The sequence below is a fragment of the Cervus elaphus genome, chromosome 27 (assembly GCF_910594005.1).
Source record: "Cervus elaphus chromosome 27, mCerEla1.1, whole genome shotgun sequence".
NCBI classification, from domain to species: Eukaryota; Metazoa; Chordata; class Mammalia; order Artiodactyla; family Cervidae; genus Cervus; species Cervus elaphus.
Window position 1 is genome coordinate 8,860,001 of NC_057841.1, and position 15,987 is coordinate 8,875,987.

General features: G+C 37.5%; 1 protein-coding gene across 3 annotated transcripts in view; it reads right to left on the reverse strand.

Moving 5' to 3' along the window:
- The window catches only part of ZNF407 (zinc finger protein 407), a 373,222-nt gene that overhangs the window by 216,203 nt on the left and 141,032 nt on the right, over positions 1–15,987 (reverse strand). For all 3 annotated transcript variants that reach the window (XM_043889302.1, XM_043889304.1, XM_043889303.1), the window contains exon 4: positions 13,844–13,918. In XM_043889302.1, coding sequence (XP_043745237.1) covers positions 13,844–13,918 — 75 coding nt within the window. The remainder of the gene's footprint in view (positions 1–13,843; positions 13,919–15,987) is intronic.

The window sequence follows — 15,987 nt, forward strand, 5'->3', positions numbered from 1 at the left end:
TCTAACAGGAATTTTTTCTAGTGCTGGGACATCAATGAATGAGCAGTAACTTCTATAAAAAGGTTTTTCAACATGTTCATTTATAGGTAATTGAGTTTTCTGACTAGAGTTAAATACAACTTTTAAAAAGTTTTATCGAACAAGAAGACAATATTAGGTGATATGACTTGATATAAGCCACAAATGGCTAAATTCATTTGGCTTCAAATTTATATTAAATATCAGTTTATTTTGCAGTAAGCCCCATGGTCAAAAATGCACTCTGACACATTTCCTCATGCTAGATTAAAAATGTTTCATCTTTGTTCACTTGACAAGGAGTCACTGGGTAGTTTCTAACGATGTAATATTCTCAAGAAAGATCTTATTTTATACTTTATATTCCAACAAACACTAGCATTACTAACGCCACCATTGAAAGAAAAAAAATTAGAAGAAAAGAGTGAAAGTCTATCTTTTCTATACACTGCATCACTGTAAAAGTTTTGCACCAATACGTTCAGACTAAAAATAAACTTCTTTTATTTAAACAAATACACTCAGACTTTTCCAATTTTATATATGTGTGTGTTATATTTTATCAATAAGCACCTGAAAAGGGGGTAAAATTTATTTTTCATAGCTACATTAAGTTGTACATATTTAAGCACCAATTTTTATGGTTAAAGATGCTGAGAAGATACTAAGCATTACATGCAAAACTATGAAGGACCAGTCTCGAAAGAGCACAGCTCTCTCAAAGAACAATGGAACCACAGCTCCTTGTTCCCAAAGAGGGATGCAGAGAAACTACAGAATTTGGAGACACAGACCACTTTTTACTTGCCAAAATTTTGAATATCTAGATGGTCTAGATCAAGTCTCTCTGAAACTGGTTTTATACCTATGAAATGTAAAGTTCTCTTTAAAATCCAAAATTCTGCATTACTCTGCAATAAGCTACCTGATGTTAGGGCAAATTAAATATAGTAAGCTGCTGACATTTGCAAGGCATATGAACTGAGACCTTTAGAAAGCCTCGTAGAATATACCTTCCCTCATAAAAGGTGGTAACGTGTTCAAAAAAATTAAGTAACCCCTTTAGAATATCAGTGATTCTATAAATATAGCTTAAAATCATGAACAAAGCTATGAGTTCTTTCAACAAATGCTACATTCTATTTCAGAACATCACTGCGGTGTCACACAGCCTGTCTCCACAAGCAGGATGAGATGAGGGTGCAGACCGTGAAGGCCTCTGCAGGCGGGGAGCGGAGGCACTCTGCAAGGTCCCAGCACGTTCTGCCATGACCTCAGTCACTGGATAAGGGAGCAAAAAGGCAGGCGAAACCAGTGGTGGACACTGAGAAAAAGAACCAAAAAGCAGAGCACAGCCATTTAAACAAAGGGGCATCTAAGCAGCAGCTATTTCTGACTGAAAGTAGCAGGTTTCATCTTGGGATGAAAGGCGTCCATTTGCTAGGATGAAGCTCAGCCCAACTTCTTTCTCAGACACTGCTGGGGGCCAACCACACCTCTTAGCAGGTAGGGGTGGGTCCTTCCAGAGACGCACCTCTTGTGATGGTGGCTCCATCAGAGGAACAGCTGTTGGTTCCAACCTTCTCTAAGAACAGCTTCACTCGGGAGCAAGCACTCGTCCGAGGCAGGGTCAGCAGAGCGCCCCTCCACTGCCAGCCTGAACTTACGCAAGGAAAAGTACCACTAAAATCTCCAAGTCAAACTTTTCTCATAATAAAAAGTGAGTTGAGAGCCACATGAATTAATAGTTCCCCACTGTAATTGCAGATGAATTTTGAAAGACTAGTGATTTTCTAAGAATTGACAATTTTGTTGATGCTTTCCATTCATAACATTACCAACAAGAGAACCATCTCTTCAAGACTCTTATCAAGTTTTCCTCCTTCACTGAATGGATGCTTCAGGTACTGGCTACAGAACCAAAGAGAGGGTCCTAAAGCCAACTCTCTTTGTTGCCCATCAAGCATGATGTTGGTCATTTGAATGTGGCAGACCAGGGTCTCACCACACAGACCTCAGGGCACAAAACTGGGCCAAATAAATTCTGCTCATCACTGGTCCATCTGTGGCCCCATTATTTAAATTTACTCACTCAATAAGAGAATGAACATCTGTGAATTTTCCACTGAACATTAGAACTAGAACATTACATTCCAGATTTTAATTCAGTCCAACCGTGTATCTCTAGCTCAGAGTGATTACACTGACATTTTTTTCGTTCTTTCTTTTATTTCCATCAGATGCAGACGTTGATCTGTTTGATTAACCTGGTTTGGTCTCCATCACTTCTCCAGAGGCACGAGACAGCTGTGGTGAGCCAAGCGCAGAGACCTGAAGGTGGGCCGGATTCCAGCTAAATTCAGGGCTGGGACCCGCGCACCCGGGCACGCCAGTGTCCCGTCACTCAGGGGGCGGCGACGCAGTAAACGCAAGAGCCGAGAGCGTCAATGGCATAGTGCGCCAGCAAAGGAAGCTGTGTGCAGAGATGCGCTTCAGTGTAATGAGGCGCCCACGGCTTCTCTGAGACACAGAGAAGGTGCCCCACCACTGAGGGAGGCTTTGGACCCCCTGGCAGCCTCAGACAGAGCATCTGGTTTTTACTGGTTTTACACAGCAGTGTTCCATGTAAAGTTTTTGATTTCTGTTTAACAGAAAGAGACAATCCAAAAATTCACTGAAACTTTGAATATGTTCATATATTGCTACTACTATGAGTACTAATAAATAATAAGCATTGGGTTAATTCTTTTGTTAGAAATTTTCTTAATCTTTAAAATCTGATTATCATATCAGCAATATTTTTTAGAAAAAGAAAAGCATAAAATTTTAAAGACCAGATATCCAGCAGTAAGACTGCCACTTCCTAGTTGCCAAAAACATATGGCATATCCTTTATTATTTAATTATAAACATGAAATGAGAAAAAAAAACATTCTCAATATTAGAGTGCACTGTGAGAATGAAAGGGGAAATTATTGTTTTAATTAGCTTCAAAGAAAATTTGGGTATAATTGTTAAAAAACTTCATATATATTCTGCTGAATCGACTATTTCCCAAATCCCTTTCTGCACCAGATGAGCATGAAAAAGGAGACAGAGGTATGGTTTAAACCTCAGCAACTAAAAATTTCTTTAGTAAGTTTTTATCTAAAAATAAGTACTTATTATGTTAAAAAAAAATGCTGTGTTTATATATAGTATGATTTTTTTGGTACTCGTATAACTATAAATCCATGCCCATGTCACCATAACCCTGAGGAATGAGAACATGTGTCCTGGGCCTCCCAAATGAGAAGACAATAAATCCACAGTGACTCGGGAAGAATGCATTTGGGGTTGACGCAACTAACAAGCAGGGCCACAGACTGTTACATATACTATTTTGCAATACTTTTATTAAAATGTGACTATAAATCACATGTTACACCAGTTAGGAAAAAGTCCACCTTAAAAAAGGAAAATTTCAATGAGAATTTTAATATCTTAAATCTATCAATATTCACTGAAGGTCAATCACCTTCTGAAAACCTGAGATAGAGGAGGACAGTTGGGAACCATAGCCCTCAAGAAATTATCCGCGTGGACCCAGGGTACAAATCCACTGTTTTCAAAAAGATAAAGAGAAACAAAACAGAAGGTGCTAAACTGTACATCAGTCTTCTTAGGAGTAAGAAGAGATTACATAGAATAGAGATCCAGGGCAGGAATTTCACAATGAGACAAAACCTGGGCTTTGAAAATAACAGCTGGCCCAGGCCTAGAAGGCGTGCCAACATGGCTTTCAGAGGACATGGAGTGGAAACAGTGAACAAAGTATGATGAGATGGGTTTCCTAGTTTTATTTAGTTTCCTGATTAGGATACTACACTACCACACACTACACTACCACATACTGCATAAGGCTGTGTCTAGGGAATCACTCACTGTCCCTAAAAACAGCAAGAACAGGGTTACATTAAAACTCAGTGGAAATTATTACTTCCCTGAAAAGCAGATTTTGATATTAACATCACATGCCAGCTCTAAATAGAATTAGGTTTGCCAGTATTTGATGGTTTTTAACCTAAGTGTTGGTTTCATACGATTCAACCTTGTATCTTAGAACGTATCAGTGGGCATCATGATGGTTCTGAAGGGAGTGAAGGGCGTGCTGAACCAGAAGGCAGTCGTTCTGCAGACCGCTGGCATCAGCACAAGACCGACCTGCCTCATAAAGAACGTGGTTGCCTGCCTGTTTCCCCTGAGGACGAGGGAGACAGCAGCACAGGACTGGTGGGGAGGCCCTGGGTCTGAAGCTCACAGCGGAATCCTCCAGTGGCCCGGGGCTGAGGGGAGAAGTCTTGGAGAATACCGGGTAAACCCTCGATTTCTCCCATCCGTGCTGTGTGGCATAACGAAATGTAAACTTCTTGTTTTTCATCTGTTAAAACGGATCACCAAATTGCTTTGATCCAACTTTACCAAAATTACTTCAGAAAGCTTGTAAGTTTCCTGAAAATTCCTCAGAAAAATTTTAAACTTGGACTTTTATAAGCAACTACCAAGACATCATGAATATAAAGAAAGTCTCACAAGAAGGCAGTACTGTATAATGAAACTGTATGAAAGTTGGTAATTAAGCATAATTGAAGGCTGCAGTGAACATATAGGCCTTTGTTCTCTTTCATTCTGGTGCTGACTGGGAATTAAAGATAAGAGCTTAGGGCATATTTTAGTCAGAGTCCAGATGTATAAGCCCCAGTGTTCTAAAAGCAATTTAAGTGAAATAAAAGAAGAGAATGGCCAAAAATATTCTAGATGCCTGCCAAGGGAAAACACCTACCTTCTGAACATTTAGCATATTTGATTGATCATAGTGGGGATCACTTACTCACTGACTTCAAAGAGAGTTAAAAGAGCAGGTATTCTTATACCCAAGATCTGACTGAACTACTACATTAAATGGTAGCCCCACAAAAATCCTTAGAAATTAACTTGTCATATTAAACAACAATGTACTAACAGATGAACAAACAATTAGAACATTCATACTAGAAAAGGTATAGCTCACCTTCTCCACAGAATTCAATTTTATCTTATTTGTATATAGGAATGAAAAAGGAGGCATTCCTCATTTAATAAAGATTATCATTACTAAACCATACATTTCTGCTGTAATAACTCAATGAACTAGTACTAGATTACGTAATTATACACAATATCATTATAGTTTTTCAGGTTTCTGCTTTGGGAAATGGAGTTCATACATATATTCTTATATACATATATTATTATATATATATATATATGTGTGTGTGTGTGTGTGTGTGTGTGTGTGTGTGTATATATATATATGCTGTTGTTTAATCAGTAAGTCTTGCCCAACTTTTCTGTTACCCCATGGACTGTAGCCCACCAGACTCCTCTGTCCATGGAATTTCCCAGGCAAGAATACTGGAGTAGGTTGCCATTTCCTTCTCCAGGGGATCTTCCTGACCCAGGGATTGAACCACATCTCCTGCACTGCATACAAAGTGGCTCTTTACCACTGAGTCACTGTGTATGTATATATTCTTTATTCAGCAAGGTTCCATAGGAATATGATGAAAAAATAAAGGCAATTTAGAGATGGAATAAACAAGGAAGAAACTCATAGAAGACATGTTCCTCATACTGAAGCTTGAAATAAAATAACGACTTAGACTGACAATCAGGAGAAAATAAACATGGCAGGAGTGTAATGAGGGCAGGAAGAACAAAAGCACAGAGGAAGGGAGAAGTAGGTTACAGAGCTGGGAACAGACCGTGTCTAGCAAAATGCAGGCCCTTCTCGGAAATACCATAGGTTTCGTTCTTGACCACCATGATAAAGCAAGAAAGGGAGTTACATGAATTTTTCGGTTCCCCAGTGCATATAAAAGTTATGCTTACACTACATTATACTGTGTTAAGTATGTAATATCATTATATCTAGAAAATATCTGACTGCTAAAAACTAACCATTGGTCTAAGCCTTCATGTCATAGTAATAGCATCAGAGATCACTGATCCAAGGTCAACATAAAATAAAGTAATAATAAAAGTTTAAAATCTTGTGAGAATTACCAGATGTTGACAAAGAAACCGGAAGTAAGCAAATGTTACTGGAGAAAATGGAGCTGATAGACTTGCTTGCCACAGGGTTGCCACAACCCTTTAATTTGTAAGAAATGCAATATCTGCAAAACACTAGGAAACAAGGTCTGCCTGTAAAACCAATGACTACAGGGCTTATTTGCAGGCAAGCTCTGAAGGATGAATAGGGAGAGGCGACTGGCACGGAGGGGAGTAGGCGGAGCAGGGAAAGCAGGCCAGGGTCCAGGAAACAGCTCTGCGACGTGACCCGAGAACCCTCCCTGAGGTCTGAACTCCATGCCAACAGCTTGCTGGCTTCCCCTTGTGTGAAGTAAGACACGACACTGGCGCGGCGTTCCTGGTTCTTCCCCGCTGGATTCCAACTCACTGCCCCTCCCATCATCGCCCTGAAGGAATACTCCCACCTGTGGTCCCCTCCTAAACAGTGCTAAGCGGGCATCGTACCTGCTCATTTTCTGCCCACTCCCTTCCCCCAGCCCCAGGACACACTAGAGCAGGATTAGCCAAGCTCTCACACACCCCACCGGGGGGCCTCCCTCAGAGGGCGCCCCTTTATTAAAGCCTGTCCTAAAGCAACAGCCCGCCCAGACACTCTTAGGAATAGCACTTCTGCTGTGTTTTCACCAGCACCTCCCACATGATAAAATTCCCCCTTCCCTTTACAGGTGTATTATCCCTACATCCTTAGCCTCAGTCCGTCAACCCCAAATCGAGGGGCATGAGACCAGAGGGTGTATGATCTGCAAACACAACAGGCCAGCTCAACTGTGGAACACAACAGCAGTAGATGTAGTAGATGCAGTCAGTGTTGACTGGGAGAATCAATGAATAAATAAACCAGATGTCTTCATGAGCATCTCCCAGAACACCTCTGAGGCAGGATTAATTGTTCCCTCTTCTAAACCCTTCTTTTGTATCACTGTGTAGCCTTTCTTTTTATATACTATGGATAACTGCATAACCTACAGTATCTTCTGAAGAACAAGACTCATATAATATACTCATGTCTATTTCAATGCTCAAGAATAAAACACAGAGAGAAATCAAATGTTAGCTTAAACTAAAGAATGAATCTTAGAAACAGTAGAAAACAGTCCTATATTTCTGCAGCACATATACTCTAACACCTAAGCTTTCTCCCCTACTAACAGGAGAATTTCCCTCAGAGTAGTAGACACGGGATTTTATCAGCACAGCTGTGACATACTATGAGCAGCGGTTACTTCTGACAGAGCAGAGAGCAAGAACCCTGCTTGCTATAAAAGTGTACAAAAGGTATACACTTTTATAAAAGGTATAAATGGTGCTTTTTACTCTTCAAGATTGTCTGTTATTGTGAGGAATGCCTGCTCCTAGAGTGTGCTGAGCAGACATGGCATGTCCTCCCCCGCCAAAGAAGGGAGGACTGCTTCACTTTTATGCCTTTTATACACTTTTATATACTTTTATACACTTCTAAAACATCTCATCACAGGGCTATGCACCGCTGGACACTATGCCCCAGAGCACAGGGCTGGAGACCACGTCCTTCCAGACAAATACTGACCCTGCCTCACAAATATCCCTGTTGCAAAACTTCCCTTGAATTATGTGAGTTTTGATTTATGTGAAGTTGTTAAAATATACCACTCACATAAAATGGGAATTTCCCATAAGGGAAAAAAAGATGAAACTAGAAATAACAGTAGTAAATAAAATGCATTCCGTGAAGTCCATCCTACTTTCTGGAGATGAGTTACAATTTTGGCACTGAGCTTTCTAGAAGTAAACATAAGGAGGAAAACTCAATTATACACATGATTTGCTAGTACTTAAGACCAAAATGACAAGCTGTTTCAGAAAGGCACACCTTTTCCTGAAAGAGAGACCTGAAAGAAACTGCCCCCAACCATCTCACTAGGAAGATACGATCTATGTCCAGGAGCAGCATGTTGAGCAAGATCTTTACAATAAAGACATGACTTCTCAAAGCATTCTGAGATTTGTCATTATCGTAAAAACTAAGTACAAGATCAGTCAAAATGTTACTGGAGGAGGAAAGCAGACACAATGGGAGAGATAAGCGGCTGTTCTGATGGAAGGACAACACTGAGAGTCCAGTCACGAGAAATGAGTGGAAGGAATATTTATTCAGAACAGCAAACTAATCTATCAGACAAACACATAGTATTGGGATACTCCACACGGCTTTGGATTAAGCAGCTGAAGCAGGAGTAGGGCTCACAGTGCTTCATGGAAACTGAGGGGCCCAAGGGAGTTACAAGTTAAGAAGGGGGTTTTCTGTCCCCTCACAGATGAGTCAGGAGAACATCTGCAACTTGGCCCAAACCCTCCCCCATAAAGTAAGTTGGAAACAAGCTGAAACCCCAATAGTCTCACCAGTGACGCTTACTTTTGCTAATGTTCACCTCAAAAATTTATGAAGTAGGAATTAGAATGTACCCATTTCAGTAAGAAAACATTTGTCATAAGGCAACCACAGAATATCTAAATTGCCCATTTAATTTAGAAATACTACCCAAGTACTAACAAGATAACTTTGGTGGAAAATATATACTCATCTCCTTATGAATCTTTATAAATGGTCAGATTAAGTCAGTAAAACATAGAAGAAAGTTTTCTAAAAATAACAACCCTGAGTAAAGGATGTGACTTTTATCTATCTTCCCACATGGAGGTAATTATTTAGCAGGGTTATCTGTCTATTCCATCCAACTTCCTTAAATAAAATGGTATTAAATGATCACAGGATATTATTTATACACTAGACGCTGTCTACAGATGACAAGAAGGAGAAATGGAAGAAGGCAGAAGAAAGGGTGTCCTCGGCTCACGCAGAAGCAACAGTAAGTCACTCAAATAGAAAAACCTCCCACTCGTTAAAACAAGCAATCTAAGACAGAATGAACTGAAAGGTTTTTTTCCCTCCATTTTGGCTCAACAGAGTTATTTCTTGTATAAATATTTTTTTAAAGCAGAGAGGAGCCCATAGACACTTAATTTTTCCAAAATTGGGCCTCATTAAAGGAAAAAAAAAAATCACTAACCACTGATTAAGAGGAGCACTGAGAGGGGAAACCAATCAACAGCAGTGACTGGGGAGCAGGCCTGAGCGACAGACACGGGACCCACAAGCGCTAAAAGAACGCGGCTCCCAGACGAGCAGAAGGACACAGCGCGGGGCGGGCCACGGTGCGCGCCCCTGAGAACAAACCGCCTGTTCCAGTGGGAAGACGGAAAACAGAGGTGCCTTACAGAAACTCACACGGAATAAACAGTACGGAAAACGGCTGATCCTTTAAGAAAAGAAAACACAAGCCAATACCAACTTCGCCAAAAGGCAAAATTTTAAACTTTAAAATGGATAATAACGAGACAACAACAGGAATTCATCTCACATTATGAACAGAATCTTTCCTAATAGGAAAAATTTGAGTCTACCTAAATACATGCAATTCAGAGTTTTTAGAAAAGGTAGTATTCTCTCATTTTAAAGTAACCTAAGTTTCTAATCAACCCACAGTATCTATCACTGGCAAAATTTCAGTAAAAACTGTGCGTGTACATGTACATATGCTTTTTCCAGGAATGCTTGGGTTTTGGATGATATTTTCATGCTTCAAGAAAAAGGGTGAGGCCCTCTAAACTGAAAGACACAAAACAATGATGATGCTTCTACACAATTTTAACATATAAATACGAAAGTTCTCCATAAAGGAGACAAGACAGACTCCAAAGAACCCTGTAGCAATGGTTCATAGCAAATTAGAGCCAGTATCAGGGCTGCCAGTATGTCTATCCCACACTCAAACTAGATAATATCTGGTCCATATAAAAGTGTGGGGAAAAGATTTTATCATCAATAAGCTCAAAGATACTGTTAAAAGATGCCTAACCACAAGTTCCAAATGTCTGATGGGGAGAACTCGGGGAAAAATTTTATGGCTCAGCCATCTGAAGGAGGGAAACCCATTCACCTGAACAAAAACACTGGTGAGCCCTGGGCCCGCCCTGGGGGCCTGAACATACCCCACAGCTGGGCTGAAAATTAGGCACAATCTGAGACTTAGAATATGCATAGCCTCCTCCAAAAACTGCTTCATTGAAAAAATATTAAGGTTTCAATCTAGATATTCATTAGTAACTTGAAAAAATAAGAACAATTATTTAGCTCCTAGAGTCTCTGATGTCCATGTCCAGTTTAAAATCCTTTACTGGAAAAGCTGGTTTTGGGAGCACGTGAGTCTTCCTGAGACACTACCAGTGCAGACATTTTCTGACATTGTCCCGAACACCACAAAACCCACTTATCAGCTCAGAAATTCTGAGTGAATTGTTTCCTCTCCTCCTATCTCCACAGTCATTCAAAGCCCAGCTGATTTCCAAGTGCTGAACTACAAATGCTATCTCCTTCTATTGTAATATGCACCTGGCTTTCACATAAGACATACTTATTATGGCTGTTTCAATTGTGATAATTGTGGATAAGCTCGTTTTCTAGATTACTATTAGCAAATTCAAAGAGTCATAAAGCTACTCCAGCTTACTATATTATAAAGAGAATTACTTATTTAAAATAGGGAATACTTTAGAATGAACTCTCAAATTAATCAGCTTATTATTTTGGAATGTGAACTGAATGTGGCTGTATATAGCTGTTTATATTTAAGTGTACAGGACTTCTAAAATACAGTAATATACTACCTTAAAATAAGTTCATGCAAATTTTGGAATACAAAAGTTGCTCTTATACAAGCAATTACCTCAGGTGTTTCCTGGAGTCAAAAAATATGTATTTGAAATTATTTATTTTTCTGTGGCTAATGACAGTCACGCTGACAAAATTTATTAATTCATCAAATTATAGTGCAAGAATATGAATTTATTTGTAATAAATTACCATTTTTGCATATATCAGTCAAAGCACAAGGCCTAAATACTTGCAAACAAAATGCATTATTAATTTAATTGTCACAGCCTATTTAGCTAACTTCTATTACTATTTGCCATAATATGCAACACATGAGAGGAGAGAATCAAATTCAAAACATAAAAAGAATAAACTGATTACATTGTCCTAGAGAAATTAAAATATAGCAAGCTTGCAAAACTATAGCAAGGCATTAATGTTTTAAATAGGTAAGAAAAAATGTTTAACTGAATTGAGAGAATAGTTCTGCCCAAAGAGACAGTTGAACATGCTGATAAGGAGTTTCTTTGTTTCCTAAGACTATTAAAAGGCAACAATTCCCTCTCCAAGGAGGTAAGGAAGGTGCACTGGAAGGAAGGGGCCTTTGGTATTCATCAGGCTAGATTCTGCTCCTTACATCTTAGTCTTCTCCAGCTATGGACGTCTATTGGGAAATTATGCTGTGGCTGAGGCCCTGGCATTCCAACTCAGCCTCTCCATGCAAGAAGAGGGACTGTCCTATCAATAAGCAGATACTATAAACAAGAGGCCTGCTCAAATACACAAATTTTAGTAGGAAAAACAACACAATCTAATGTTGAGCTCAGAGGAACTCTGCAATCAGACTACTTAGGAGGGAATGATACAGAAGATGAGGAACGCCTTCCCATTTGAGATTCATCTCCTGATTTTAGGACAAAAATCACGTAAATATTAGAGAAAAAGCTTATCATACCTCAGAGGGGAGAAAGACATGCAGTCCTTCTTTTGCCTCTATTTAGCCTTTCTTTTTGTATCAGGGACTGAAATGAAAGCAAGTAACAGAGAGCTATCCTGGAATGCACAGGTAAATGAAAAAACCAGAGTCCAGTTGGAACTTTCAAATGCCCAGGATCACATATAGAAGGCATCTACTATTCTTAAGGTGCCTGTAGGATAAATATATGTACAAGGTGATGAATTTTTCATTAATATGAAACAATACGAACAAATATACTCAAATTTTTTTAAATTCCTAAATAAAAACCAAAATGATACATTTGAGTTAAAAATATATACTAGTTATACAGCAGGGAAATATTTTATTTTTATCATGCAATCTAGATCGAATGTTTCATTCAAATTTGTTTTGTGAATAAAACACCCTAAGTACCCTGTATATAAAGATTTTCAATGTGAAATATAATAATCACCATGAGGAAGAGCACTAGAATTGGAATCAGAAAAATAACAACTCTTACACTTAACTATTTATGAAATATTGTATATTCCTCAATCTGTCTTTAGTTCTGTAACATTAGAAAAATAATGCACCACTAATATAGTAATATAGGCTTCCATGGTGGTTCAGTCAGTAAAGAATCTGCCTGCAATGCAGGAGACCCCAGTTTGAGCCCTGGGTCAGGAAGTTCCCCTGGAGATGGAAATGGCAACCCACTCCAGTATTCTTGCCTGGAAAATCCCACAGACAGAAGAGCCTATCGGGATACAGTCCAAGGGGTCACAAAGAATCGGACATGACTGAGCAACTAAACCACCGCAATAGGGTATTGTGATTAATGAGATAATGCAAGTGAAAGCAACAAGAACACAATAACTACAGATGTTTTGTTTCCTAAGTGCTTATAAAACATAACTTTGACAAGTCCAAAATTACAATTTAAATAATACAAAATTTTTCAGATTTCAAGAATAAGGCATCCAGGATCTCTCCAACACATAAATCTTGTCTCAAATTAAATATAATGTGACAAAGAAAAGTATGAGAAACCAAAAAGCAGAAAGTAGGCATACATAACATTCCAATATTCTCACATAGTAGACATATCCAAACCAAAATGCTTAAGAAAACAATATGCTACCAATAGAAAAGTCCAGTTAAATTTCTTGTGAATATAGAAAATATTGATGAGTATTTCAATTTTTCTTAATTCATTAAATACTTACAAATATGGCAGAAGAAGCCATAGGCTACAGTGTGACAGAACAAACTGTATCATGACTGGCATTTTACAACCGTATTGAAAACAAAAGTTTACAGGAGGGTCTGCAGAATTTCACATACTGTCTTTGAGGATCTGGGGAAAGTGGGAAACCTACCAGGCTTTACAGGTGAGGGTGCTCACACTAGTGTTGAAGGCGCTGCACTGTTTAAAGATTTAAAGTTTCAGAAGTAGCCAGGCTCACCTGGGAGCTGACACTGCTATATTTCAGCTCACCTAATATAATTAAGTCTATGTGATGCAGCTAATTATGATACAGCAGCAAGAAGAAAGGAAACCTGGCAGTTGATGACATCGTAATTGTAGTGTTATTTTTCATGACATGGCAACCGTAGTATTATTTGGAGGATGACACAAGACGTATTTCTTTTTCAAATCAGCAATATTTAATTCTACAGTTAGAATTCAAAAATGTCATTTTAAAACCTCAAAACAAAAATACACAAAGTTCAAAGGAAAATAGTTTGGTTTTACATATTTATTTTAGTTCATTCTAAAGCATTCACAGAGGTTGACTCCCTTTAACTCTTCTGTTTCAAGGTCATTCCACAAATTGATAAAAAAAATCAAATCCTTCAAATATTTTCCAATATGTTTAGATCAAATTTTCTAAAATTAAAATGCTACATGAAATTTTTATGAGAGAATGGCATAATATATGATATTCAACACGAGAGTACCACTCATGTAAAACATGACGAACTGACTGGATAAAACTCTAGGAGTCACCTCACTAAACAAAATCTAAAATGAAAATATACTTATCATAGTCAAATTATTTTAAATGGATGAAAATTACCTTTCTTTTGGTGTGCCAACTCCATGTTTCCCTAATAGATGAGTATTTAAGTGTTTCTTCATAACAAATGCAACCCTAAAAAAAAAAGACAAAAAGTTATTAAAGTTATTATAGAACTAAAACATAAGTCTCTACTAGAAATATGTGCAAAATTAAAAAAAAATTAACATCGACATATATATTTATGAATATATATAGTTGTAACACAAAAATGCACATTACAAAGGCACTGCCTTCTAAGCAGAAAGTTGCGTACAGACAGATATATTGCAATACCAGAAAACCAAAAGAAATAACTGCATTTCAGTTCACTGGGTCATTTTCTCACTTGTGTATAAGAACAAGGACCAAACCAATGATTTTAGCTCTTCAGTCACTGTCTTCACTGTCAGTAAGAAAGATAAACCAACACCTCAGTATCACACACCCTGCCCCCTAGTTGATCCCACACTTCAATCATGAAATGAGCTTGAGAAAATGTCACTTTATTAAATATTTAAGGGACTATAAAAGAGAAAATGAATAGCCTTCAAGAAGCTTCCTTAAGAAGATGGTAATGATTTGAAGGGAGGTTCTTTAAAATGATATAGATGTTTACCATGTCTGCAACACATGCAAAAAAAATGTACTTAAGTGCCCAGAAGATATCAATAACTAAAACAAACAAAAAGTATTACCCGACATGCTATCTTATTTTACACACAAATCAGATCACTTAATTCAATTTTGTTGACATAAATATGAAATGGACAGGAATCAGCAGCCAGTGCATACAGCACCATTCTTCTACTGAATATAGTACAACACAATTTAATTATGTCGTGTGATTGTTTAAAACAACCTAGATCTCATTCCAAGGCATCAAACTAAAAGAGCTCTCTCAATAAGCGAAAAAATAAAAATTTACTGTTGTAACTTTCAATGTAAAAGGGCCTGCAAACATTTTTGTTAATTATGTATTACAGCTGTCCTTCATAAAGTTAATTACTAATAGCTGAAAGGCAACAGAATCTATTTGCATATGTACATGAAAGGCATGACATATGCAAAAATATGATTTTAATTAGCATTCTATGATATGAAGGGCTACAAATCAAATTGGCATGTTATAAGATTCTTAACATTAAACACTGAATTCATCTGGACATGTTTGCACAGACAGGCAACACAAGACCATATAAAGTATTACGGCCTTATGGAAGAAATGGGTGTCAAAAGCTAAGACTGAAACAGTTTTTAAAAATGTGAATGCTCCTTTTCCTGTCTGGTCTCTTCTGGTTATTTTCATAAAATATAGGGAACCTCAGTTTTGAGGCTAAAATAATGTTTGTATTTTTTTAATGAATGTGAGTTTATTATTCACGTAACACATTTGTATACACTAAAAATAATATTTATTCTTTTCTATACATTAATAACTATGAACAACACATGCTTTACAACTATAAATAACCTATCACACCATGAATCCATAAAATGGAAAAATCATTATTATATATAAAGAATCTAACTGTGGTGATATTAAATGCTTACTAAAGTAACAGTAACAAGACATTCTATATTTGTTTCACTTGATTTGAACAAAATAAATAATATTTTTCATTTCCTTAAAAAAGAATAGTGTAATAACAACAGTCCATTTAAGTCATGACTTCCCTACTGTCCTCTATTTTCCTATAATTAAAAAAACATAAAGCTAATAGCAAAGGGCAAAGGTTAAGAACCCAGAGTTGCAATGCACAGCTTATTTATATGGCCAAGTATAATTTAAGAGATCTGAGCTTAGAAACCACAGTGCAGTTTTAAAAAGAAAAAGATTTTATTATTTAAAATGCTTCAGGTTTAAGAAGTAAACAAAAATATTACACTGCACAGGGGAATAAACTAAACTACATAGAGAACGAAAGCTTCCTCTTATAAAATTCTGACATTATCTGCTGAATGTCTATAATAGTAAATATCCTAATAAGTTTTTATTACTATGGGGAAGAATTTACTATACGAAAATACAGCTCAACTGTAGTCAAATGCAAAATACTCATTCATCCTCAACCTGACATTAAGCAAATCCCTTTAATTTGGTCCAAAGTACTATTAGTGTAAAAGTCTCAATGTCTTCCTCAGTAAAACAGTTTGTTTAAGTC